The 25,878-nt window shown below is 42.2% G+C and overlaps 1 protein-coding gene across 3 annotated transcripts in view; it reads left to right on the top strand.

Annotated features, from left to right (window-relative positions):
• PRKG1 (protein kinase cGMP-dependent 1) overlaps positions 1 to 25,878 on the top strand; it is a 1,199,428-nt gene that overhangs the window by 133,553 nt on the left and 1,039,997 nt on the right. For all 3 annotated transcript variants that reach the window (XM_038576027.1, XM_038576026.1, XM_038576028.1), the window contains exon 2: positions 23,497 to 23,663. In XM_038576027.1, coding sequence (XP_038431955.1) covers positions 23,497 to 23,663 — 167 coding nt within the window. The remainder of the gene's footprint in view (positions 1 to 23,496; positions 23,664 to 25,878) is intronic.

The following is a 25,878-nucleotide window of genomic DNA, read 5'->3' as shown; positions in this document are numbered from 1 at the left end:
AAGAGAATATCAGACTTCCTTTGTGCCCAGCTTCCTGTGCTTTTAGCCCACCCTTTAGCCATTAGCCACTGAAACAACCAACTAGGCACAGGTGTCACCTACTAGCACTATGCTTCAGCTACATCACTCTCTTTCTCTAGCTCACCCTGCTTCTGAGGTCTACGAATGTGTGAGAAGACATTCGTAGGAGGGGATGCGAGTTAACCCCTCATGAGGACTCTAGACTAATGAGAGATGGGAGCCATCTCTTTAATTTTAAAGCATTACCTAAAGTTGTCCTCCTTCCTCTTTATTTCATTCTTTTCAAATGCCACCGTGAGGCCAAGTGTACCTGTGAGCCAGTGGCAACCAAGAACCCCAGTTTGCAGCCATTGGAAACATTCCACGAGAGCCTTGCTCTCTAGCCTGCAGGGCCCCCAGTGCTGTGACAAGATGCTACTTCTCTCTCCTACACTGACACGTGGGATGTGAGGGGTGAGTTGTGTATGGTACTTATAAACTGACATTCTTTAAGTTTCTGTACAGGGTTCTCCAAGAAAATTGGGGATGGTGGAGACAGCCCACCATACCCATTAATCGCATGTTTACAGTTATTTTACTCCAAATTCTCTTGCCTCTTGGTTCTTTATGAAGAGAGAACATGGCTTTGCTATCATTCTAGGAAAGCTGAGAGACCAAATGTGTAATAGGGAAAGTTCTGGACCCTTCTCAGAATGTTAAAGAAGAATGAATCCTACAAGATGTTTCCTTTATTTGTTGGAAAGGTTAATTCAGATAAAAAATAATTCTGGATACTGCTATGTGTACTTAAAGACCTCTTGATACTTGAAGATCAAGAAGCAGAAAGCAGGCTCTCATTAGGAAAGACAGAACTTGAACAAAAACGTGCTCTGTAAGTGTTTAAGAGGCTAGAAAAATCTACCAGGAACACTGGTTATTACCAGAAAGGAAGAAATACTTTGACTCATAATCGTCAAAATGGCACACGATATTCAGAATTTAATAAGACTTATTTGTCTGATCCAGTTTTACTTCCTCAAGTAGAATGTCAGCTGGTCCAATCCATCACTGTTTGGCTTTTTCATATTTTAGTGTTTGACCAGGACATCGAGTAGGCCGTGTATGGCAAAAAAAAATGGTGAGTTGCATTTTTATGTCCCGAGATATTGTTGAAGAGCTGTCTACGGAAGTTTCGTTTCTTTCTTTCGCTTTTGTCAAAGGCCCAATTATCATTCTCTAGAGCTCCATGTCAACAGACTCTCATGAAAGTACCACATGCAACCTCACCATTTCAGGTGGAATTGGCTGTAAGTCATGATTCATGGCAACTTTTGTCTTGTTCAGCCCATGCAAGTGGAAGGTTAATGTGGAAGGATAAAGTATGGTTTATTTAATTGTTTTATTTTATTTTATTTTTTTTTAATTTTTATTTATTTATGATAGTCACACAGGCAGAGGGAGAAGTAGGCTCCATGCACCGGGAGCCCGACATGGGACTCGATCCCGGGTCTCCAGGATGGTGCCCTGGGTCAAAGGCAGGCGCCAAACCGCTGCGCCACCCAGGGATCCCTAATTGTTTTGTTTTTTAAAGGTTTTGTTTATTTGTTTGACAGGGAGAGGAGAGTGAGAGAGGACATGAGCAGGCCAAGAGGAGAGAAGCTCCTCCTCAGCCGGGAGCCCGATGTGGGGCTGGATCCCAGGACCCTGAGATCATGACGACCTGAGCTGAAGGCAGACCCTTCATTGACTGAGCCACCCAGGCGCCTCCATTTAATTGTTTCAGAGCACACATGACAACACCAGAGTGTCAGCCTCCCAGTACCTGCTCACAGTAAAAGGATCATAACTTCTTTTTCATTCATCTCAAACAGCTTTTATGGAGCCCTGACTAGATGTGATTAAAAAAAAAAAAAAAAAAAGAAAGGCTCAGCTGAGTATTTAGAGACACTCCCACTCTGTGCAGACTTCCTAAAAAGACGTGGACATTTTTTTGTCTTGTCTTGGTCATGAAAAATAGGCAGATCTGGCAAAATTTTTATGTCAGGATGATGACTTACATAAATATTATCTCTAATAAGTTTTCCCAAGAAATTATTGGATGATCAAATACACAGTAGATGGCTTTTATTTAGCTTAAAAGGACCCACTTTAGCCCTGTACACAGCCACACACCTTACCCCAAGAAATAAACGAAAATCAAAATACCCTATAAACTTCATGTGTGGGTTTGAAGTTAAAAAAAAATTGAGCTGCAGCTCCTTTTCCTTGAGGGATATTAGAAATAGACCCTTCTAGGGACACCTGGGTGGCTCCATGGTTGGACGTTTGCCTTTGGCTCAGGGCATGACCCTGGAGTCCTGGGATCGAGTCCCACATCGGGTTCCCTGGCGGGGAGCCTGCTTCTACCTCTGCTTGTGTCTCTACCTCTCTCTCTCTGTGTGTCTCTCAGGAATAAATACATAAAATCTTTAAAAAAGAAGAAGAAATACATCCTTCTAAAATCAAAGGCAGAGCCTTCATCATTTCTCTGTATTTCCACTTTGGTTGTCCAGGGTTTGGTTCTGGTAGGCTCAGATAGCTAGTGGGCTGCCGTCTGCCTGAGACCACTTGCCCTCAAGGGGAGAGACTCCTGGTTTTCAGAGTCAGCTGGCAGAAAGGAACACATACACACGTGTGTGTAGATGTGTGGATTATATACATGTGTATGTGTACATACACGCAGGTAGGTAGGTACACGTACACACATACATGTGTATATATCCATATATCTAAACACTTGTATTTATTCCATCCCATTTACTTTCAAATAAAGATGTTGGGTCAGTTTACATTAAAAGACACCTATTTAGTAATATTAGTAAGAGACATTGAAAGATGTACGCGTCAACATCCTACACGCCTCAGATGGTATCGTTGTTGGGTTGTTTCAACTCTTCATGGAAAGGTCAAGGTTTAGTATCAAAACGTAGTTTCTGGAAGACATTTCTTTTGGAAAGCTACCGTCATTCTATGAAAGAGTGAACTCTGCTGATCTGACTTCATGCAGAGAAGAACTTGACAAGTTCTAAGGTGCTCTGCGGACATCCGCACAGAAATTGCAGGCACTTGTTAAAAAAGTCAATGACTGTGTCCTTGCCCAGCTCTCCTGACTCCCAGTCTCACCAGGCCTCAGTGTGCGCTGTAACCTGTCCAGAGGAGTGGATGCTTAGGTAGAGGTACCCTCAAGGTCTCCCTTTCACATGGGTAAACCTTTTTCCAAGAGGAGTTCCCGGTGGTGGGGCTAGAGTTCAGATGTTCGCAGTTGTCTGAAGGGATGTGCGTGTTGGGGGGAAAAGCCACCCTCTGCTGCAGGAAATCCTAGTCTTGTTTGCACCATTGCTTCCAGACCCACGTACCAGCGACACAGTGGGGCGCGCCCAGGAGCTTTGGAAACCCCAGGACGGCTCCAGTCTTGCAAAGTCGGGCACCCTTCCTCTTCCCTTTTGTCTATGGCCCCTGCCTTTTCATGATAAGTGCCTTTGATTCTGTGCTTATCTGTTCCAGTGAACTCTCTCACTGCCTCGAGTGCATTTTCGCATAACCCTGGACGTGGGGTTTGGACTTCTAATACGCAGGTCTTAGAACACGGCTAAGATGAAAAAGAGATGGCCCGGTTCTTCATTTACTTACCCCTCCAAGCTTTTACACATGATTTTAATATCAAAGGAGGATATTAAATCTCACTCATGTGAATGATGATGAAGAATAATTCACAGAGTAAAAAATTCACCACGTAAGTGGGTAGATAAGATATGGATTGTATGCCTTTTGTGTAAAAATACCATTAAACAGATAAAGAAGGCAGGTGTCCGTGAGAGAGAGAGCTCAGGGCTAGAGCATTTGCTTGAGCCAAATGCCACCAACAGTGTCCTAGTGCTTCTCTGCCTCATGCATTTGTTCCTGGATCTTGACGTAGAACTTTCCATGACTTTTATCTCCCCACTCTCTCATTTAGAATCCAATTCCAAATGAACGCGTCAGAAGAAAAAACTTAAGAACTCCGTCTTAAAAAGTCTTAAAGATCTCAGAACCGAATTCAGAATTGTAATGTTCCTTTAATTGGATCTTACATCTAGCCATTATCAGAAATCTGAATGGCATTCTTGTTGCTTCCTGGTTCAGCAATTACTTGTACTTTTAAAAACCTCAGTGTTTCAATCAAATTTTAAAAATGCAAAGAAAAATAAACGGGATTCTAAATGCTTTATCAAAAAACACTAAACACTTCCGTATAAAGGAGCCAAGGGTTAAATAGGGCAGGTGGAAATATTTGCACCTTCTTGAAAATTCTACAGTCTGTGTGCAGATGTGGTAGAGTTTTGTCACCGGGATTCCTGGCTCCTTCTGCTCTGATCCTGTTTGTAGCAGCAGGTAGCTCTGATCCTATCAGGTTTTAAAACCAGGGGGTGATGATTTCTTGTTCTTGGAAATCCTTTGGTTCTTGGATTGACGTAGTATGTATTATGTAGTATGCACTGTACATTCATTCATATAGTAGACTCGCAGAAGCTTTCCAGAGTTGGCAAGCACTCTATGTTACTGTAAAGTGCCTTGGGGTTGTGGCTAGGTGAGGACGCAGGGCAAGTACTAGTGCAGAAAGTAGTGGTGAATATGTCAGCCTATTGTAGATCCTCCTTGGTCATATACTTAATTGAATGTGAATCTGCACACTTCCTCTAGATCTATTGCTAGAACAAGAAAATATACTTTCATTTCTTTTTTTTATTAGGCATTTATGATATCATAGTTAAGTCTCCTGAACTCCTCTCTGATGTTATTGACCACTTGGAATGACATACCACTCTCCCCAGAGTCTGTAATATTTGATATATTACTGCCCCCAAATCTTGTAAGCTGTTATAAAAAATTGCTAATTAGAGAAAAGTAGACTCTCAATATACCAAAGTAGACTCTCAATATACCAAATTGTTTGTAAGCTATTATAAAAAATTGCTAATTAGAGAAAAGTAGACTCTCAATATACCAAAGTATTTACTTTGGGGGAATGATGAAGTTGATGAAGAATTTGGATTTTAGCAGCAAATTTAAAAGTTTATTAATTCATTTACTCAACAAATACTTCTTCACCAGAACCTTTGATTCTTTGACCATGTTGTGTTTATGGATGACTGTAGTGAGGGGAGCTATTGAGCAAGACACTTCAGGCCTGATGAATTTTATCAAGGGAGAAGGAAAGGCTGCTGCCAGGTCCTGAAAGGGAATGGATTCGCCTAGTTTGTTGGGCTGGATCAGTAGAGAATGCCCAGGGGACTTTCTGGATAGAGGGACAGGGAGCACAAATCTGAAGAGCAAGGCAGATAATGAGCCTGATAAGGACTGAGGAAAACTGTTTCATGCAGAGGGAAGGGCTTTATTTGTAGTTCTTTTTTTTTTTTTTTTTTTTTTATGATAGTCACACACAGCGAGAGAGAGAGAGAGAGAGAGAGAGAGAGGCAGAGACACAGGCAGAGGGAGAAGCAGGCTCCATGCACCGGGAGCCTGACGTGGGATTCGATCCTGGGTCTCCAGGATCGCGCCCTGGGCCAAAGACAGGCGCTAAACCGCTGCGCCACCCAGGGATCCCTATTTGTAGTTCTTAAGATAGGAGAGAGTCTCCTTTTTGAGTAATTAAGAGAAGACTAGTATAGTCGTAGTACAAGTCCAAAAAGGAACATGGAGCATGCGGTAGACCAGAATTTGAGTGGGTTTGAAAGTCAATGTAAGGATGTCCGTCTTACTTAAGGGAAGCTATCTAAGGGTTTTGAGAAGGGGTGGGGCAGAAATCAGAGAATATAATCAGAGTTGTCTTTTTTCCCCCCGTAACTTTTTATCCTTGAGATAGTTTAAGACTCAAGGATTTGCGAGAAAAGGATAGAGGCTATTCGTGCACCATTCACCGCATTTCCCCAATGATAATAGTATGTTATATAACCATAGTGTGGTGTGAAAACCAGGACACTCACGTAGGTACAGTGTTATCAACTCAGGTATAAACGGTATTTGGATCCCACACGCGTGCAGATTTTTATTTTGCTTTTAAGAGATCACTGCAGTGTGTAGGACAGACTGAAGTATGGATGCAGGGGACCGATTTGGAGATGAAGAAGTCTCCAAAGCAATGCCAAGATTGAACAGAGAGATGAAGACACCTTGAACTAGCAGCGGCATGGAGAGGACTAGAAGCAGAGAGACTGTAGGGAATTGGGAGAGGTGGAAGCGGGTAGGGGGGACGTGAGGGAATGGGGACGGTCACAGGTGACTTCCAGACTCCTGTTTTGAGCACCTGGGCAGGGTGGTGATGCCGGTAGGTCAAGGCTTGGAGTTCTGGAGGAGAAGCAGATTTGATGGAAAGGAAGATGCATTCCATTGTGACCTGGTGCCCTTGAGGTACCTGTGTGGACAAGGAGCCTTCCAGCTGGGGCTCTAGAAGGAACTCTGGTGTGAGATGAACATTTAGGTGTTGTTGGCATAGAGATAGTAGTTTCAGCGAGATTATCCAAGATGAGTATGGTAAATTAAAAGAGAGAAAAGCCTTGGTATGGAGCCCTGGGAGCTATAAATGCTAAATAGGTTGAGAAGAAGGAGGAGCCACAGGGAGGTTGAGAGGGAAGAGCAGAGAAGAGTCCAAGAGGGAGGGAGAGACAGAGAGAGACAGAGAGAGATGGGAGGGAGAGTGAAAATTACTAGGTTGATCTCATACAAGCAAAGGAAAGAGTATTTCAGAGAATAAAGATCCCGGTGACTTCTGTCTCTGCTTTCTGCCTTCCTGCAAAGACATAACTGAGAAGCTTCCTGTGGCTCTCGGTGTGTGCTGTTCTTTTATTTTTAGGGCTTAGTGTCTAGAGTTTTTCAGACTCCACTTCAAGATAAAGCACGGTATTTTCTGTTTATGTCTTCCAAGGTGTTACTTTGGATGACAATACTTGTTCAAGTATTCAGTTCTACCCCCGTCTGCCTCCACTGTGGGTGGACAGGAATTGGAACATGGAAATACTCTGATGATAATCCTAGATGAGAGCTTTCTATATAGTGAGTTAAAGAAAGATAGGACCTAATAGAAACCTTACTGGTATTGCTGTAAAGTAGGGCATGCCAAATCATTTTTTTTTCTGGAAAAAAAAAGAGGGGTACAACAGGTAAAGAAATAGAAGACAACAAATTTGGGGTGAACCCAGTGACTTGGGAAGTGATCATCACCAACCCCACAGGGGATTCAGGGTTGGAGTTAGAGAGTCGGGGGTTTGGTTTGATTTATGTTATGACGAGCTGAGTGATGAGTTCTGGAATGCTGTCTTTGAAGAGCATTTGGTATTAGGTGGGGAGGAGAGGTCAAAATGGTTTAAGGAGCAGATAACTGAAGGCTGAGCTAAGGCTTAAAGAAATCATGCAAGGAAAGGTTGGTGATAAATGCCTCGAGAATAAACGGAATTGGGTTTTGCAGGAGGTATGACATGGCACCATGAGAAGCTGAAAGTTGCTTTCAGGACTTTTCACTTTGGAAAGGAGGTGACATTTTGGGGGTTCCCACAGGGCACTCTGGATGTTGGTTGGGGGTGTTTTGAGGGGGATAAGAACACGATTTACCCGAATTCTGTACAAGTTAGCAATGGAGCATCTGGTTCTTGGTCTTTCAGCAGAATCCCAAGTGGGCACGAGCCGAATGTGGAGAGACAGGTAGCTTAGCATGTCGTCGTTTCCAAAAGAGTAGGTTGAAATTAAAATTATAATTAGGGACGTCTGGGTGGCTCGGTTGGTTAAGCGTTGGACTCTTGATTTCAGCTCAGGTCATGATCTCAGTCAGGGTCGTCAGCAGGGGAGCGCCTTGAGACTCTCTCCCTCTCCCTCTGCCCCTGCCCCATCCCTACTCGTGCGTGTGCGCTCCGTCATCTGAAAAAAATAAATCAAATAATAATTAAAAGTGTGCACTCATTACTTACATATTTACCCCCCACTGTGTTTTCAAAAGAATTCAAGGTTGCTAAGAAGCTGGGTTGGATGGCTAAAATTATCCACGAGTGTAAGAAATCAAGACTAAGTGTGGTAGTAAAACATCAAGAATCAGAAGTGAAATGAGATCTTCTTTTTATTGACTACAAGCACTAGCTTTGCTTTACTGACATTTAAAACTCCTAAATACTATATTCAGGACCGAAATCTTAATGATCCTCACGCTGCAGTCATTTCTCTGAATGGTGTCATTTACAACACAATTCTGAGCCCAGGAAATAAATGAAGGGGAGGGTAATGAGGCTTCTACGATGTCGAATGAGTCAACGTATGATTAATATTGAGTCACTTTCCTGTTCTCTGTTGGCTGCCTTTCTGCATCAGGGCTCTTGGTCGGCAGTAACTGGGTATGAGGCTCAAATCTGGAGACCAGGCTCGTAGGGATCAGCCTGTCGGGCTGCTAACAAGCGTCTTCCCTGCGCCCCGAGGGGGCCTCCTCACTCCAGCGGTGGCCGTCCAAGTTTGATTTAATTCATGCTGATTTCACCTGTGACCTGATCCTTGAGGAGGAACCTAGGCTTTGCAAGTATTTATGGTTTCTTTTTAGACAGTGTGACCTTCTGCCCGTGTACCCTTGCCACAGTGAACTTTGCAGACTCGAACACCTGTCTGCTTGGAAGAGAGGGCGGCTGCGGGTTGTGCGCGTGCTTTCCAATATGGAGGATGAGCAGCGAGAGTAATAAATCCTCCCGGCTTGCTTTCAAGTCATCCTGCTTCCAGGCAGCCTCAGTTGCCGTGGCACCCTTGTGCTTAAAGTAATTTGGGGGATAAAGCCATAGTAAAAGTATTTTTAAGTGGTTAAAAAAAAAAAAAAACTAGCGTAGCGGAGAGCAGTACCTATTGTTACTAGTCTAAAGCATAATATTCATTTTTTTTTAATGAATAATTAGGTCACGTCAAAGCTACAAAGACCAGTGGTTTAAAACTAATCATGCTGGAAAATGTGCCTTTAGAAGACTCAGAAGGAAAAGCTAGCCACTCCTTGAAACGCTTCCTTTCCCTCACTTCCGGGACGTCTCCTTGCCTATTTCTGGTATTTCTCCATTTTCTGTGTGAACTCTTCTCCCTGGACCCAGCTCCATGCTGGTTGGGTTTTCTGTAACTTTGTTTTTTTTTTTTTTTTTTTTTTTTTTTTTAACGCCATGCTCACCACCCATGTCCTACCGTCTGTCACCACACAGCACCATTACAGTATTACCGACTATATTCCCGTGCGGAAGCTTTCATCGCTGTGGCTTATTCCTTCCATAACTAAAGCCTGTATGTCCCACTCCCCTTCACCCATCGTTATCATCCCCCCGGCCTCTTCTCTCTGGCAGTAATCATCCAGTTCTCTATACTTATGGGTCTCTTTCTGCTTTTTGTGTTTCTTTTGTTTGGGTTTTTCAATTCTACCGATTAGGGGAATCATATGGTGTTTGTCTTTCTCTGCCGACTTCTTTCACGTAGCGTAATACTCTCTAGGTCCATCCATGTTGCACAGGTGGCAAGTGCTCGTCCTTTTTATGAGTGAATAATATTCCAGAGAGTGTGTGTGTACACACCACATCTTTTTTATCCATTCATCAGTCTGTGGGCCCTTGGGCTGCTTCCGTATCTTGGCTACCGTAAATAATGCTGCAGTAAACACAGAGGTGCAGATATCTTTTTAACCTAGTGCTTTTGTTTTCTGTGGGTAAATACCCAGTGGTGGAATGACTGGATCATAGGATAGTTCTATTTTTTAATTTTTTTGAGGAAACTCCATACTGTCTTCCGCAGTGGCTGCACCAGTTTGCATGCCCATCAACAGTGCACGAGGGTTTGTGTTTTCCCACATCCTGGCAAAACACTTGTGATTTCTTGTCTTCTTGATTCTAGTCATTCTGAGAGGTGTGAGGTGAGCACTTATGGTTTTGATTGGCGTTTTCCTGATGATGAGTGATGTTGAGCACCTTTTCATCTATCTCTTGGCCATCTGGATATCTTCTTTGGAAAAATGTCTATTCAGGCCATCTGCCCATTTTAAAAATTTTTTTAAATTCTTAAAAAATATTTAATTTATTTATTCAGGAGATACTCAAAGAGAGAGAGACAGAGACATAGGCAGAGGGAGAGTCAGGCTTCCCATGGGGAGCCCAATGCAGGATTCGATCCCAGGACCCCGGGATCATGACTTGAGCCGAAGGCAGATGCTAAACCACTGAGCCCCTCAGGTGCCCCTCATCTATCCATTTTTAATTGGATTTTATTATTACTATTATTATTTGATGTTGAGCTGTTTAAGTTCTTTATATATTTTCATTAATAACCCTTTGTCGGCTCATGTCAAATCATACATCATTTGCAAATATCTTCTTCCCTTCAGTAGTTGCCTTTTCATTTTGTTGATGGTTTCCTTTGCTCTACAGGAGCTTTTTATTTTGTTGCTGTACTAATAGTTTATTTTTGCTTTAGTTTCCCTTGCGTCAGGAGTCATACCTATAAAAATGCTTCTATGGCCAGTGTCAAAGAGATTATTGCCTGTTTCCTTCTACGAGTTTTATGGTTTCAGGTCTCACATTTAGTCTTTCATCCATTTTGACTTTATTTTTGTGTATGCTGTAAGAGGGTGGTCCAGTTTCATTCTTTTGCAGGAAGCTGTCCAGTTTTCCCAGCCCCATTTGTTGAAAAGACTGTCTTTCCCCCCTTGTATATTCTTGCCTCCTTTGTGATAGATTAATGGACCGTATAAGTGTGGGTTTACTTTTGGGCTCTCTATCTTGCTCCATTTATCTGTGTGTCTATTTTTGTGCCAGTCCCTATTGTTTTTGTTATTACATCTTTGTAGTATATCTTGAAATCTGGGGGGGTCCCTGGGTGGCTCAGCGGTTTAGTGCCTGCCTTTGGCCCGGGACGTGGTCTGGAGTCCCAGGATCGAGTCCCACATCAGGCTCCTTGGATGGAGCCTGCTTCTCCCTCTGCCTATGTCTCTGCATCTCTCTGTCTCTGTCTCTCTGTCTCTGTCTCTCATGAATAAATAAAATCTTGAAAAATTATATCTTGAAATCTGGGATTATGACGCCTCCAGCTTTGTTCTGATTTCTCCAGATTGCTTTGGCTTGCTGGGGTCTTTTGTGGTTTCATGTCAATGTGAGTATCATTTGTTCTAGTTCTGTGAAAAATGCTCTTGGTATTTTGATGGGGATTGCAGTGAATCTGTAGAGTGCTTTGGGTGGTATTTTAACAAAATTCTGCCTTTCCTCTCATTGGAGCTGCAGTAAGTCTGGTAGCTTCTACTTGCAAAATATACTTTGAGTTTATTTATATTTCTGCCTGTCTCTGCTGTCACCTTTCTAACCTAAGCCATCAGTATGTCTTGCTTGAAAATACTGCAGTAGCACTTTTCCAAGCTTTCTTTCCTCTCTTCTTCTTGCAATTGTCTCAGTTCATTCACTGCAATCTTAAGTGATCTCTTAGAAATATAAATCAGACCATGTCATTCACTATCCTTGTTTTTCTGCTAGTTGCTTTTCATTTCACGAAGAATCCAGTTCTTTCCCACAGTCTTCAAGGCCCCGTCTGAACCAGCCCCATCTATGTCCCCAGATTCATCGCCAGCCATCCTTTCTCTTGATCCAAAGGCTCTAACCCCCTTCTCCAAACTTGGGCCTGAAAACATTCTCTTCCTCCTGCCTTGACTGCCCTCCTTCTATGGGGGGGGGGTGCATCTTATCCTTATGTCTTATCCTAAGTAATACATTTTTAGAGAGGTCTTTATTTCGGAACCCAAAGAGGCTTTCCTCTTTAGTTTGCATTCAGCAGCCATTTTGTAACCTTCCAAACACTTTCTCTGTTTTAACAATATTATTTGTTTACCTCCATGTTGTGTTTCTTCTCCTACTAGAGTTGTAGCTCTGAGTTGATGAGGACTCCATTTCACTCATCACTGGGCACCCAGTGCCATATATGAGGCACTCAGGACATGCTTGGCAGATGGATGGATGGATGGATGGATGGATGGATGGATGGATGGATATTGGGGTCAGGTACCTGCAGACTACTGAAAAAGACTAACTATAAACCTGGAGTCTTGAACAAGGGCTGTGTGGTGGAAGTGAAATGTTATATCAACCATTTTGTTACGTGACGTGATTGATTTGTTTCTGGAAGCTTTTATTGGGAGGATGAGGTGAGAAAACATGTCCAAAAGTACCTCAAATAAAAATATTCCAAGGACTTTCTTCTTGGCCGCTCTCCTTGTACCTGGACTTTGCTCATGAGGAAAGTTAGCGTCTTCATGGATTACCTTCTGCTCTGCACGTCCCTTTGGCCGATCCACGTTCTGCTCATTCCAGAGACTGACAAAACAGTAGAGACTGGGAGGGGCTGTGTGCAGAGTGTTTGTGCAGCAGTGCCTGCATCTTTGGCAGCCTCTTCCCACCTGTGGATAGCCTAACCCAACTGCTCCATGAAGGAGTCTCTTGAAATCTTGGCAACCTCTGCCCCAGCAGTATTGTACGTGCCCTGCCTCATGGCTGCCCCCTGAATCCTTGTGTGCCGTCTAACTGCCTCAGGCTCAAGATTCAATGTCTCAGGCTCAGTTCTGCCCTTTGGATTAATCCCTTTAGCTATGTATCTCTCGAACCCACTTTTACTCTATACCCCACAATCTCAGCAGTTAATTCCTCTCCCTTCATTAGCCTGTTTCGGACTTCCAGAACCCTGGTCTGGCAAGCCCGGAAGTCCCCCCACTTGACTGGTGGGAATCATTCCGACAGTTTTAGATCGGGTACCTACAAATATATTGTTTGCAATTCTAGTGCAGTTTGTGTTATGAACCCTCTGTCTTCTGTGTTTATTTATTATACTCAACCTCCTTGGCTTCATGGCCTGCCTAACTTTCTTTATGGCCTCCTGTTTCTTCTTGTCCTTCGCTCACTGACGATCGTGACCTTATTTCACAAGGGACACATTTTTGGGAATGGTTTTTCAGATTTGTAGGTATGACTTCGTTCCATAAATACTGCGCTCATGTCAGCAGCCACTCTAGGTCACTTTTTCAACCATTTGTGTGTAATTAGAGTTGCATTTTAAACCCATCAATCACTATTATCTGTATTTACCTGCAGCGGCAGAATTTGAACCTAGAATGGTTGCTTTGGAAATATAATACATAAAATATTTACCATTTGCCACTGAAAGGGACAGACTTATAAAGGACATTGTGGTACAAGGCTATAAATAGGTAGTGGACTCAAGTGACAAAATCACATTCAGCTCCCTCCTTCCCTTCTTCCTTTCCTCCCTACATTGGCTTCTCTGGCAAAGATTCAGGATAGCTACCTCGTTAACTTAGAGCGCAAAACCCATGATGTTAACAGGTTTTGTTAGATTTATAAATTCTGCATATTAGATTTCTGCTGTAAGAATACGTACATGGACAGCATTTAATGTTTACTCTGTGATATTCAGACTTCCCTGAAATACATCGATATTATTGGTCATGAATTAGACTAATTGCAAAATGGCGACATTTTGCCTTTTTTTTTCTTGGAAAATTGTATTTCCATCTTACGTGCATAATGGGAAGTTTCTTTTTATTTTGAGTTCAAATACAGACCTTCACCCAAACTGACAGTGAATTTTTGTATACCTTACTTCCCCTTGCATATTTATGTGTGAGGTCTGTCTGAGGCAGGCTTTTAGGAAGGAAAAGAGAGAGGGGGGAAGGGCGTGCCCTCAAGACCAATGAAAGGACACGTGTGAACACCCTGGAACCAAAATAAGTTGAATTCCATGGCTGAATTCAAGAGATGGTTCTGTATTAGAGGTTATCTCCTGGTGAGAGCCACAAGACATTGGAACTTCTCTCATGTGGAAAGTGAATTAGGTCAGAGAGGGAATCTCCCTGAATGAACCATCACAGAATTTTCTTACACTATAGAATTATTGTCAAATGAGCACAGTTCCCTGCTGATGCTGGTGCAGTGGATTTATTGAGTGTTTGCCCAGTGGCTGAAGGTCTGAGAGAGGCAGAGAGAGAAAGAGAGAGACAGACAGACACAGGGAAAGACAGAGAGAGAGAGAGAGAGAGAGAGAGACAGAGAGACAGAGAGACAGAGAGAATATGAATGTCCATGTAATGAACAGAGGTGGGAAACGTGTTTATTCCAGGCGAGTTCTACTTGAATCTCTACCATGGATTTGGCAGGCATCTAACCCCCCTCAGGCCTTTGTCTTCTTACCTGTCACGTAGGGATAATAGTAACATCTGTTCTACCTACTGCAAAGGACTGTGGCAATAATAGAATGAAATGTTAGATGGGGAATTGTTTCAAAAGCATGCAGTGCTTTCTGCAGATAAAAGGTCATATTATCCAAGCATAGCCTTCTTGCTTTTGCAGAAGTAGAGATAAGTGAGAAGAATATTTGCTTTTGGATTTTATAATTGGAGTAATTTACTCAAGTTATCAATACCATTTTATATTGTATACTGCTCATAAGTCATGTGATTTTGGAGACTGAGGCTGAGAAGTCAAACGGGCTTATCTTTATATCTTGACTCTCACCTGTCGTGTACCAGTTGCAGGACATTGGACTAGTTCTATGGGTGCTCTGAACCTCAGTTCCCCCACGGCAAACTCAATAAGTCATTGTGAGATTTATGTGAGCTTAGGCTCCTCTCTGAGGAACATGGATTAACCATGTGATGAATAGTGGTAATGATAGTATAACTACTACTATGATCTCATCTTGTCGTCATTGATTAATTTTTTGCACTTTGGTTAAGAAGCTTAGAAACCATAGAGTTTTTACGCCCAGGAGCTTGATTGTCTGGTTTTTAAATTTACATTGTTTTTGTTTTCAAAAATTTTATTTATTTGTTCATGAGAGACACAGGGAGAGAGACAGAGACACAGGCAGAGGGAGCCTTCAGGCTGACTCAAAGTGTCCTAATATATTAAAGCCCTAATGCAAACTAAGGTGTTTGGAAATGTAATTGGACTAAGTTCATCAAAATAGACAATGTGCTCCTTAAGACCTGCGGGTCACTGGAACAAGGCTAAATTTGGCTTGAATTTTCCAGAAGCATCACCAGAGGAAATAATGAATGACCCAAGTTATAATTTTCAGCCAAGAGAAAATACACACAATTTGGGGGTGGGCGGTTGATAGAGAAACATGTTATTTTCCTGCTGCTGAATTCAAACAAATGTAAGGTCATTTAAAATGTAAGGCAGTTTATCCCAGAGGTTAAATCTGAGAAGTACCTGAAGAACAGGAAATTTTCCTAAAATGATTTCTTCGATGACCAACTTTAAAATCAAGCCATTGAGGTAGTTGATTGAAAGGGCAGCATGTAAGCACACAGTGATGACTGGGTTTTCAAGACCTAGACAAAACATCGTGGCACCCGATCCATGCCCCATAGGCAGGGTCACCCTGGGGGCCGAGGAACTTGGACGTTCATGGCGTGATCAAGTTGACCTTGTTGGAAGCGAGTGAATTCTCAGTGATCTCAATTGTTTGAGTGTTTCGAAAGGTAAACGGTTGCTTCAAAATGTTGAATCGTAGTTGGGCGTGTAAAGGGACGTCAGATGTTTTCTTCCTCATTGTTGGTCTGTTTTGCAGTTTAGAGATCTACACTTGGCAGAGTTAGTTCACCGTAGACCAGGCCACGCGGTTCTTTCACTCCGCAAGGTAACACGGACGGTCTTGGTTATTCGCCTGGAAAGCCCTTGACCGCACTTCTGTGAAATCCCATATTTCTACTTGCACGATGTGAAAGACACATTCAGAGGATGAGAGTTTGATCTGGGCTCTTTTGGCGACTGTTCTATTTTAGGTTAGGCTCAGTAGTGTGAAGTAGCCGTGAAACGTATCCCTGGAGCGCTGAGCGATGTGAGCGGTTGAGTGGAAGGGTCTCACCTTGACTTATTGGAAGTTGGTGAACACGTGCAACGAACGGTGATTTCCTTTTCCTTTAATTAGTACAAGTCTGCTCCATCTGCTAACATCTAAGCAGTAATGCCAAGAGCTGCTAGTTAGCTTGAACGAACACAGAGTATTAGTTAACAAGGAGAAGGCTTCCGTGATATGTGAGCACACGGCCTTCATGGGTTAACCATCTTCTCCTTGCCCCAGCCATTGTTTTTCCTTAGCGCTATAATATCTCGATTTCACTTGGATACTCCTCTGTTCTAGAACCATAGGGTTCGCGTGAGAAGGGAAATGGCCACTGGAAATTATTTGCGATGCATGTAAAAGACAAAAGATGAGTAGGTCGCCTCCGAACTATGCATGTGTAGACCAGCGATTCCCATGTTTTGTATCAAACGCTGATTTTAGGTTCGAATGTGGCAAATCATGTTGATATTTTCAGGACGGTTTTTGCTACAAGATCGGGAGAGCCACAGCAGAGTTGGTTGATGTGATGATACAGTTTGAAACTGGTTGAAAACGGATTTTCAGTTTTGAGGAACTATCTAAACTGGTCAGTAGCTTTGCAGGATTAAATGTTATCTTTCAGAAACTGGCGTCTCCCTACAGAGCTCATGCAGGAGAGCCGTCAGACAAGAAATAGGGCCCCCTGTTTGGGCAGAATAGTGACAGTTGGGGCAGTGAGACCACAACTCTGAGAGTTTCTCTTGCTTGCAGGTGGTCCCCCGAATATTTCGCAGCAGAGGGATGCAGTTGCCCTGTTGCAGGGACTCCTGACATTAGCAACTCTTAAGGGGCCTTGCGATAACTTAATCCGGGTAAACCAATCATGGGGGTTTGGACTTCTGAGGTGCCACCTGCGACTGTACTGGAGGCCGGGGTGGCTTTGAAACTGCATTTACTGCTCCTCCTGACACATGAGCTTGGAACTGAGCACTGCGAGCTAACGAGACTGTGAGTCTTGTTTTGGCTTTTGAAGTCAGAAGGATGATTGCATGAGTTTCATACGATGTTTTAAAACGACTTTTGGCTGATTTTTCCACTCTCAGTAACAATTTAATAGCTTTGACTACTTTTTATTTTATTTTTTTTTATTTTTATTTTTATTTATTTATTTATTTTTTTTGCTTTGACTACTTTTTGAAGTGCCCGGAAGTCTTTGTCAAATGGAGGGACCAGATAGTAATTCTCATGCTTCTGGGCCTGGCCTACTTGGCCACATTGGCTATGGCCTGGTGTGTGTTCGGGGGTGGGGGGCGGTGGGGAGTGAAAGAGAGGCTGTCATTGGAGAGAAAATTCTAGGTCCCTGAAGATGGCCTGAAATCGGAGAAGAGGCCTCATTCTTTCCTTAATATGGAAAAGCTGCCTGAGAGCCAGTGACTCAAAGTCCAGGACAATGGAGGATTTCTGAGACAAGGGTTCTCCTCTATTAGCACAGTAATAAGGTACAGCTTTAGCATCCGGTAACCCGTGCAATACATAGCAGAGAACCCCTGGGAACTTAGTAATATTTTAAAGTACGTGTGTGTTACTTTTTTTTTTTTTGTCTGATCCGTCACCTGCCAATTATACCTCTTCTGCTCCTTCCCTGTGTTCCTGAGGCTTTAGAAGATGCTGAAGCACCATCACAGCCTCCCAGGAGCTGCAATGTCACTGCCCTGCTCCCTCCTTGTTCTTTAGCCCGGGGGTGGGGTGGGGGTCTCCCTTTGGGTCTCTGGACAGCTCAAGCTCATTCCAACCTCTGCCCCTTGGTATGTCTTCTTTCTTCAACTTAGAATGTTCTTCTCTTCAGTCTTCACGTGGTTGGATCCTGCTGTCATGTCATCCCAGCTCTTTGAAATAAGGCTGGTGCCATGCAGACAGTGCTCGCCAGCTGCAGGGTGACCACGATGTGCAATAGCCTTTTGCTTAATGTTGAGAAAACTAAGGCTGTTTACTAAGAGGGAGCACTGCTGGCCTCCTCGTTAGAGAGGCAGGTGTACACTTTCCTACACTTCCCTAGAAGTGCTGATTTTTCCCTAAGATTATGTAGGAAGACAATTTCTCTCGAACATTCTGTGTCTGTTCAGGAACTCTGCAGTAGTAAATGAGGAAGTGGACTTTCTAGTTCCTTTTCTAAAATCTGAGAGTTTGGAAGACCCATGGCTGGAAATCCTGGCATTAAATTATCTGGAGGATATTATACCACCTAATGAAGTTTTTAAAGAAGGAAAGGATTATGATGTTGGTTTCGGCACTTATAAATTAAGGCACATTAAGTTCTTAGGGTGTTAGAAAAATAATCTATATCCAGCTATGTGCTGGAGCCAACTCTTAACTGGCTCGTATAGGAACTTGCTTGTTAAATTTTCAGGAATTTTGCAAGCGGGTTCACTTTACATTAGTAGCTTGAAATTGGCTATGGTGGGAGTATTTATACCAGAGAAATTGGCAAATGCTACAAACCAGGGCTTTTTTTTTTTTTTTCTCTTTTTTTTTTTCCCTCTTGGAGAGCCAGTTTACCAGCACACCATTATATATAGCCAATATTTCAGAGGCTGACAACTTGATGATGACAAATCAATCGGGCTAGCTCAAAATAACCAAGTTCCTTTTATGGTGTTTGTGTTTTGAAAGCCACAAATTCGGAGTGTAGGAAGAAAACATTTTTTAAGAGATTGTTTATACACAGAAGCAACAGGATCAAAAATCAAGATCTTTGTATTTGCTTCTTACAGCCCCCAGGTCGGGCTGCCGCATTCATGCAGCATGTTGTTAAAATATGTACTCGGAGAGGAGATAGCCACCTTCTGGAACTTGTGATAGCAGCTTTCCCCAGCTCCCACACTGATAACACAGCTCACAGGTCTCACGTGCGGCATCATATTTCAGTTTCACTGAGCGTCTTCGACTGTTTCTTCGGGGAAGGAAAAAGATTCACAGGGTTAGGACGTGGAGGCTCCGACTGATTATAGTCCACAGGGTTGGAGCAAGTAGGGACTATTGGGAGTTGACCTAATGTTTCAAGCTTTCCATGAGAAAGGACTTAAAGGGAAATTGCATGAAGAGGCAGGGCCTTAAGTATTACCGCCAAGAACATCTTCAGAGTTGTGCCACCCAGGGGCATGAGATGGATGATCTATGATGTTTCAGAGGCCAACATGTTATTGGACGATGCTTGTGCGAAGGGATAAATGCTAAGAGGTAGGTCCTGTATTGCTTGGTTTGCTTTAAGGTGCACACACACATAGATGAGCACCTGCAGTGTGCTTCTAAAGAGACTTGAGACTGAATGTGTCCTCCATCTCATAAGACATGTGAGAAGCAAGAGCATCCTGAAGCCCCCTTCCCCCCTGACCTCGTGGTAAGCATTTGGAAAATCTGGACAATTCTAAAAGATTGCATTGGACCTCGTTGTTTCACCTTTGCTGGCATCTTTGTGAAACAAGTTAATAGTGTCACTTACGAGAAATGAGAAAGGGGTTTTCTTCTCTCATCCTTGGACTGAGCGAATTATTTCCTTTTTGGAAGAGGGCTTTACTTCTAAGCTGGTGGCATTTCTGGGGCTTAGATTTTGAATGGAGCACTATTAATATTTCCCAAAGGATAAGACACCATCTATAGTTAAACAAGTTGGGATTCTGACTGACCAGTAACATCCAGGCTTTATTATATCAGAAAATACGAACCTATGGATGATGACCTTGCTCTTTGATGCAAAGAAAACAAAGCAGTTTTTAGTAAAGAGCATATTTATACTATTTGATTAAAATTAAGTTCCTAAGGATCAAATAAGTCCTGATGTTAGGAAACATGATCCTAGAACGATAGATCTCAGGAGTCACTTGGGAGGTGCTACTGCCATGCTTGAGGTCAGAGACAGTAAAGAGAATTAAGAAAGGAGATTTCATGAAGATCATAGACGGGGACTGAGTTTTGCATCTTGTGTTGAAGACTCGAGAAACAGCTCTTTGCCTCAGGAGAAACAGAGTTTTGGCAAGCTGAAATTAAACAAACAAAGAGCTTAAGAGCCCTGTCAGACTACAGTAAAAGTCTCACATTTAAAATAGTCTATTCTGACATTCCTAATGACTGGCTGTGTCCCTATTAAGTGAAAATTCCTACCATTAGTATTTACACCCAGGCCATACGAACGAGAATCTATTGAAAAGAAGAATTTGAATACACCAATCATAGCCAGTCAGCATTAAATATATCATTATTTAAATGAGAATTCAATTAAATGGGAATATTTTTTTATTTCTCCTTATAGCACGCTTCTTATAAACTACCTTTAAAATGATTTTCCAATATAAAAACGCATGCCCATTCTAGAAATTTTTATACACAGAGAAAAGTAGAAAAAAAAATAGTTTTATTTATTTATTTATTTATTTATTTATTTATTTATTTATGAGAGTGAGCAAGCGCGTGTGCAAGCAGGGCCCAGGGCAGAAGGAGAGGCAGAGAGGGAGACTCTCAAGCAGACTCCCCGCTGAGCATGGGGCCCAACCCAGGGCTCCATCTCATGACCCTTAGATCCTGACCTGAGCTGAAACCAAGACTTGGACCCTTAAGGGACTGAGCCACACCCAGTAGCTCCTGTAGTTTTGTCACCAAAGGCAACCGGTGCCAACATTTTGTTAATTTCCCTCTAATATATTTCCTCCTATTGTTTCAGGTCGTGATCGTACACCCTCCTCCTCCCTACGTGTTACCTCTACCGCGATCAGTATGGTTACTGCCTTCTTCACCCTCCACTTCCTGGGAGTGACATTATATTTGCCCTGGTCTTCACGTATAGCTCTATGCAGCTGCTGATCCCCCCCGCCCCGTCTTATCAAGCAATAACTGACATGTGTCACTGTGTGAGCTTAAGGCGTACAGCATGGCAGGTGGTGCGATGTGCATTTATTGTGACACGTGGACCACAGTAGGTTTTAGTTACCAACCATCCTCTCACATAGATTTAAAAAAAAGAGGGAAAAATTCCCCTTCTGGCTCTTTGTGTGTCATGGAGACGTGTTAGCTATAGTCATTGTGTCCGTCATCCCGGTGCTTACTTACCTTCTAACTGCCAGTCTGTGCATTTGACAGCCTTCTTTCTTTCTTTTTTTTTTTTTTTTTTAATATTTTATTTATTCATTCATGAGAGACACAGAGAGAGAGGCAGAGACACAGGCAGAGGGAGAAGCAGGCTCCCTGTGGGGGCCCGATGTGGGACTCGATCCCAGGACCCCGGGGTTATGGCCTGGGCTGAAGGCAGACACTCAACCCCTGAGCCCCCCGGGGATCCCGACAGCCTTCTTTCAATTCCTTCTCCAGTCCCCCACTTCTGGTAACCACACATCTTGTCTCTGTTCCATGAGGTCGGTGTGTGTTGTTTTAATATTAGATTCCACATCTAAATGAGATCGTACGCTGCTTTTCTCTCTCTGACTTATTTCACTCCGCATGATGCCTTCAGAGTTCATCCAGGTTGTCACCAATGGTAGGAATTCCTCTTTTTTGGCGGAATTATATTCCATTGTGTGTGTGTGTGTGTGTGTGTGTGCGCGCGCGCAAGCGTGTGTACCACATGTTCTGTGTTCATTCATCCATCAGTGGACACTTGGGCTGTTTCCATGTCCCAGCTGTTGTAGATAATGCTGCTGTGAACACGGGAGTGCAGATATCTTCTCAAGTTAGTGTTTTTGTTTCTTTTGGTTTTATTCCCAGAAGTGGAATTTCTGGATCAGATGGTAGATGTATTTTTAAGTTTTTGAGAAACCTCCCTACTGCCTTGCACTGTGGCTGCACCAGTTTACATTCCCACCAGGAATGGTGCACGAGGGTTCCACATCCTGTCCACATCCTCACTAACATTCGTCACCTCTTGGCCTTTTCGATGACGGCCATCCTAAGAGACATGAAGTGATGGCTCCTGGTTTTCTTTCATTCTACATTGTCTTATTACCTAAATTTCTCTTTTGTCTCTGAATTCTCTTATAAAATATCCCCTTATTCTAAAAACAATTCTACATTCTGCTTTTTCACTTAAAAAATAGTCTAATAATTCCCCCCATGCCGTTAACATTCTTCATAAACAATTTAATTGCATCGTAACAGTCCATTTTAAGTGTATTTTTCATAATGGTAAATGTTCAATCGTTTTTATTTTTTACGTATGCCTTTTTGTTATTAAATACCAAAACCAGTTTAGACATGATGTGGGAAGGCTCTAGTCCAGTTGGACTGAGGTCTGGAAGGAAAGACACCCAGAAATGGGGAGAACTAACGCGTTAGTCACTATTCATTACTCAGTCATTTCTCTGAGAACCACTCGTGAAGAAGATGGGGACAAGGACCAGCTCATAGTCAGATCTTTTTCAAATTAAGACTCTTTATGTAAAATTCCCAATGTGCTGCCTTCTCTCCGTGTTGTTAAGGTTCTAACTGTTGTCTTATCTCCAACAGCCCTCTGTTTGTGCTCCTCTTGGTTTCTCTTTAATTTTTATTTCCGTAGGAAATCATTTGGAACTTCTTATCCCTGAGAATCAAATTATCACCATCTTTAAATTCTGCAAAACTTTCCTGCTAACCACTGAACCCCAGTTACATAATTCGTAAATATCTTTCCCGCTGACTGCCTGTTTAATCCAGGTCTAAATCATGTTGTGTTTAAAAACATCCTGTTCAATAGTTTTATCCGCCCGGTTACCTCACTTTAAGCTGCTTGGAGAAATAGACTTTCTCTGAAAATGTGTAAGGTATGGATAAAGAACTATTTCTACTAGTTGTTTCCAACAGCTAATTAGGAACCCAGTTCTTAACATGTTTTACCAAAATATTATTCTTGAACACCCGCACCATAACTCGCGTTATAGTAGCCACTTGGCATGGAGGAGAGAAGAAACTAAAAATGATCCCCACCCGCATGGAGCGTAAAGTCTAGTGGAAGAGGCATATAAAAAATAGGTAAACAAATCGTTTTTTTACCATGCGTGTGTATTATACGGTACATCCTGACGTTCTTTTGTAATGTGTAAAGATAGTGATAACAGTGTTTATTCCATAAAATTTTCTTGAATCTTTTTCACATCTATTCCTTTTATTAAAAAAATTTTAATTCTTTTTTATATATTTTTTTAAATTGGAGTTCAATTTGCCAACATATAGCATAACACCCAGTGCTTATCCCATCAAGTGCCCCTAAACTAAGCTGCAAACTTCGGTTTAAAGTGCTTGTCCAAAAAAAATAAAAATAAAAAATAATAAAGTGCTTGTCCATTGGTTTTCTCACCATCTTTGTGATCAAGACACATTCTAAACCAAAATGGGAACGGTGTGAGTGTGCTTGTTTCTGGTTGGTCACGTGTGCATTAACTTCTCACCCTTTGAAGGAGAATTTCTCAGTGTCTTTCGGACTGCCATGGGATTAGTTTGTTCTTGGGTCCTTCACAAAATGATTGGATTCCTAACAAGAAAATGCATTGTAATGTGCCAGGGCGCTGTCCGGCTCTGCTAAACTTCACAGACTGTGCTAACACTTGTAGGATGTGCCAATAAATCTTCCCTCTCTTCCCCTAGGTCCAAGGATCTCATAAAGGAAGCAATCCTTGACAATGACTTCATGAAGAACCTGGAGCTGTCGCAGATCCAGGAGATTGTGGATTGTATGTACCCGGTGGAGTACGGCAAAGACAGTTGCATCATCAAAGAAGGAGATGTGGGGTCACTGGTGTACGTCATGGAAGGTATGGTTTGTAACTCTAATCCTCTGACACTCAGATGCTGCCTTTCATCTTATCAGCCTGCACACAGATGGTGATGTATTATATGGTACGGTTCCACTTCTCTGTCTTTTGTTCTTGAGAAGCAGTTTGGATAGAGGTGGAACACGCTTTAGACACAGTGGCTGAGTAGTCATATGAAGCGTTCGTGTTTAGAATACGAATCTGAGAATCTAGTGTGCTTTTAGACATGGAGAAAGGATGAGAGGGCGAAAGAGAGAAATGCTGTTGATTACAGCGGGCACGTCTGCATGCCACCAGGTCGTTGAGCAAGCTCGCGAAGCTTCCAGAGAAGCTCAAGACTTGCGGAAGGTATTTTTGGCCAGATAATCCGAGTGTCAGCTCTACCTTTAATTTTCAGTGTATGACTAGGTCTCTTGCTCTCATGCTTCTATAAAAAGAACGTTTTCGGTGATTTATATGTGCATGAAAGAAGAAATCAGACTGGTCGGATGACCTGTTAGCTATCTAATTAGTAAGAGTGATGGACTGTTTCCTAAATCTTGGGCAAATTAAGATAGAAACGGCTTTGAAAAACAACTGAGGCAGGCACCACCCAAACAGATCGTACACCTAGGAAGATTTTCATATCGTGTATCTCTAACTTGTAATTTCTAATACCATGTCTTCCTTCTGGGAGAAAACAAAAGCCTGAAGATGACTGGGTCAGCCTGGGACAAAGTGAGTTCAGAAGTGCCTGTAAGATCAGAGAGTTGCCGTATAGACGTTAGTCAGTTTATAGGTGGTGATCAACATCTTACCCTAAGCATTCATGGCAGTGTCCCAGAACTGTCAGGTTGATAGGTCATTAAGAGGGGTGTATTTGGGCAAATGACTTAACTTCTCTGGGTTTTACATAATTTGTCAACAATCCTGTTGATTGCCGCTACTTCCTGGTAGTGGTTCTCAGCTGGTGAGGATTCTATCCCTCCACAGGACATTTGACAATACCTGGTGACATTTTTGGCTGTCACGGGTGGAGGTGGGGAGAGGTACTATCTCGTGGGTAAAGACCAGGAAGGCTGCTTCGCCGGGCTGTTGCCCACAACAAAGAATCATCTGGCCCAAATTGTCCTTAGCGCCGATGTTGCAAAATCCTGCTTTCTCCTGTCTTTGTAAGATTGTTCTGAAGTAATGTGAAATAATTGGAGATCAGGTTTAATGTAAAGTATAAAACAAAACAAAACAAAACAAAAAATAAAGTATAAAACATTGTAAAATAACAGTATGTATTACTGTTTCTATCAAATACTTGGCAGGACGTAAGAAATGTGCTTCCTGCATATGTCATTCACCTTTTAATTTTTCTTTGTGATTGTTTTTGACACGTATGAGGTGGTCAACTACTAAGTCATAATTTCGATCATTTTTTTTCTCCATAAGTTTTCAGCGTTTGGGTCAGTGTCATGAAGTTTTTCTCCAAAAGGAAATAAATGTTCAGTGAGGCTCTCTTCTGAATAAAACCAAGACACAATAGACAAAAACACAAACAGTATTCACTTGGCAGACAATTGCAGGGGAAGAAGATGAAATTATAGGGCAAGAGTATATGTGGGTAGTAAGCAGAAAGGATGAGAAAAATGCAGGGAATATACAGAGATCAAGTATAAACTATAAATACAGAGAGAAATGTCAGGAAGTGTTAACAATTTAAAAACCAAGTTTCAAGCATTTCTTAGTTTATAGTTTTCAGTGGTTTTGTCATTGATTTTTCAGATAATTTATTGTCAGTCACGTTTTTAAGAACATCCTTATTTTATAAAGGAAAGTCCACCTTACTTCCACTATTTGCAGATGCTAATTATTGAAAATCTACTCAAGAAATGGATGTTTCCAGAACCTGTTTGTTGTTTTCCTTTATCTTGAATATCTCTTACGAAAATAGATATCCATGCAACCTTGGAAATTTTTTCTAAAAAACAAAAAAATTCTCTTAATCCATACTACCTTAGCTTCTAAGACTAACTGCTAGTTTACTAGCTATGTCAGAAGAAGCTTGGAAATCCTAGTGTGTATTTACTGAGCGCTTAGAACAAGGTCCAACACACTGAGCATGCTTTTTATAATAAATGCTTGCCGTGTATAAAATTTATTTACCTTCAAAACAATCCCATGAGGTAAGGGGTAATATTTATTATTCTTCTTTATAGTTGAAAAGACAGAGGCCTGATGAGGTTAA

Source organism: Canis lupus, chromosome 26 (assembly GCF_011100685.1).
Source record: "Canis lupus familiaris isolate Mischka breed German Shepherd chromosome 26, alternate assembly UU_Cfam_GSD_1.0, whole genome shotgun sequence".
In the NCBI taxonomy this organism is placed as follows: Eukaryota; Metazoa; Chordata; class Mammalia; order Carnivora; family Canidae; genus Canis; species Canis lupus.
This window is presented reverse-complemented; position numbering and strand designations above follow the sequence as displayed.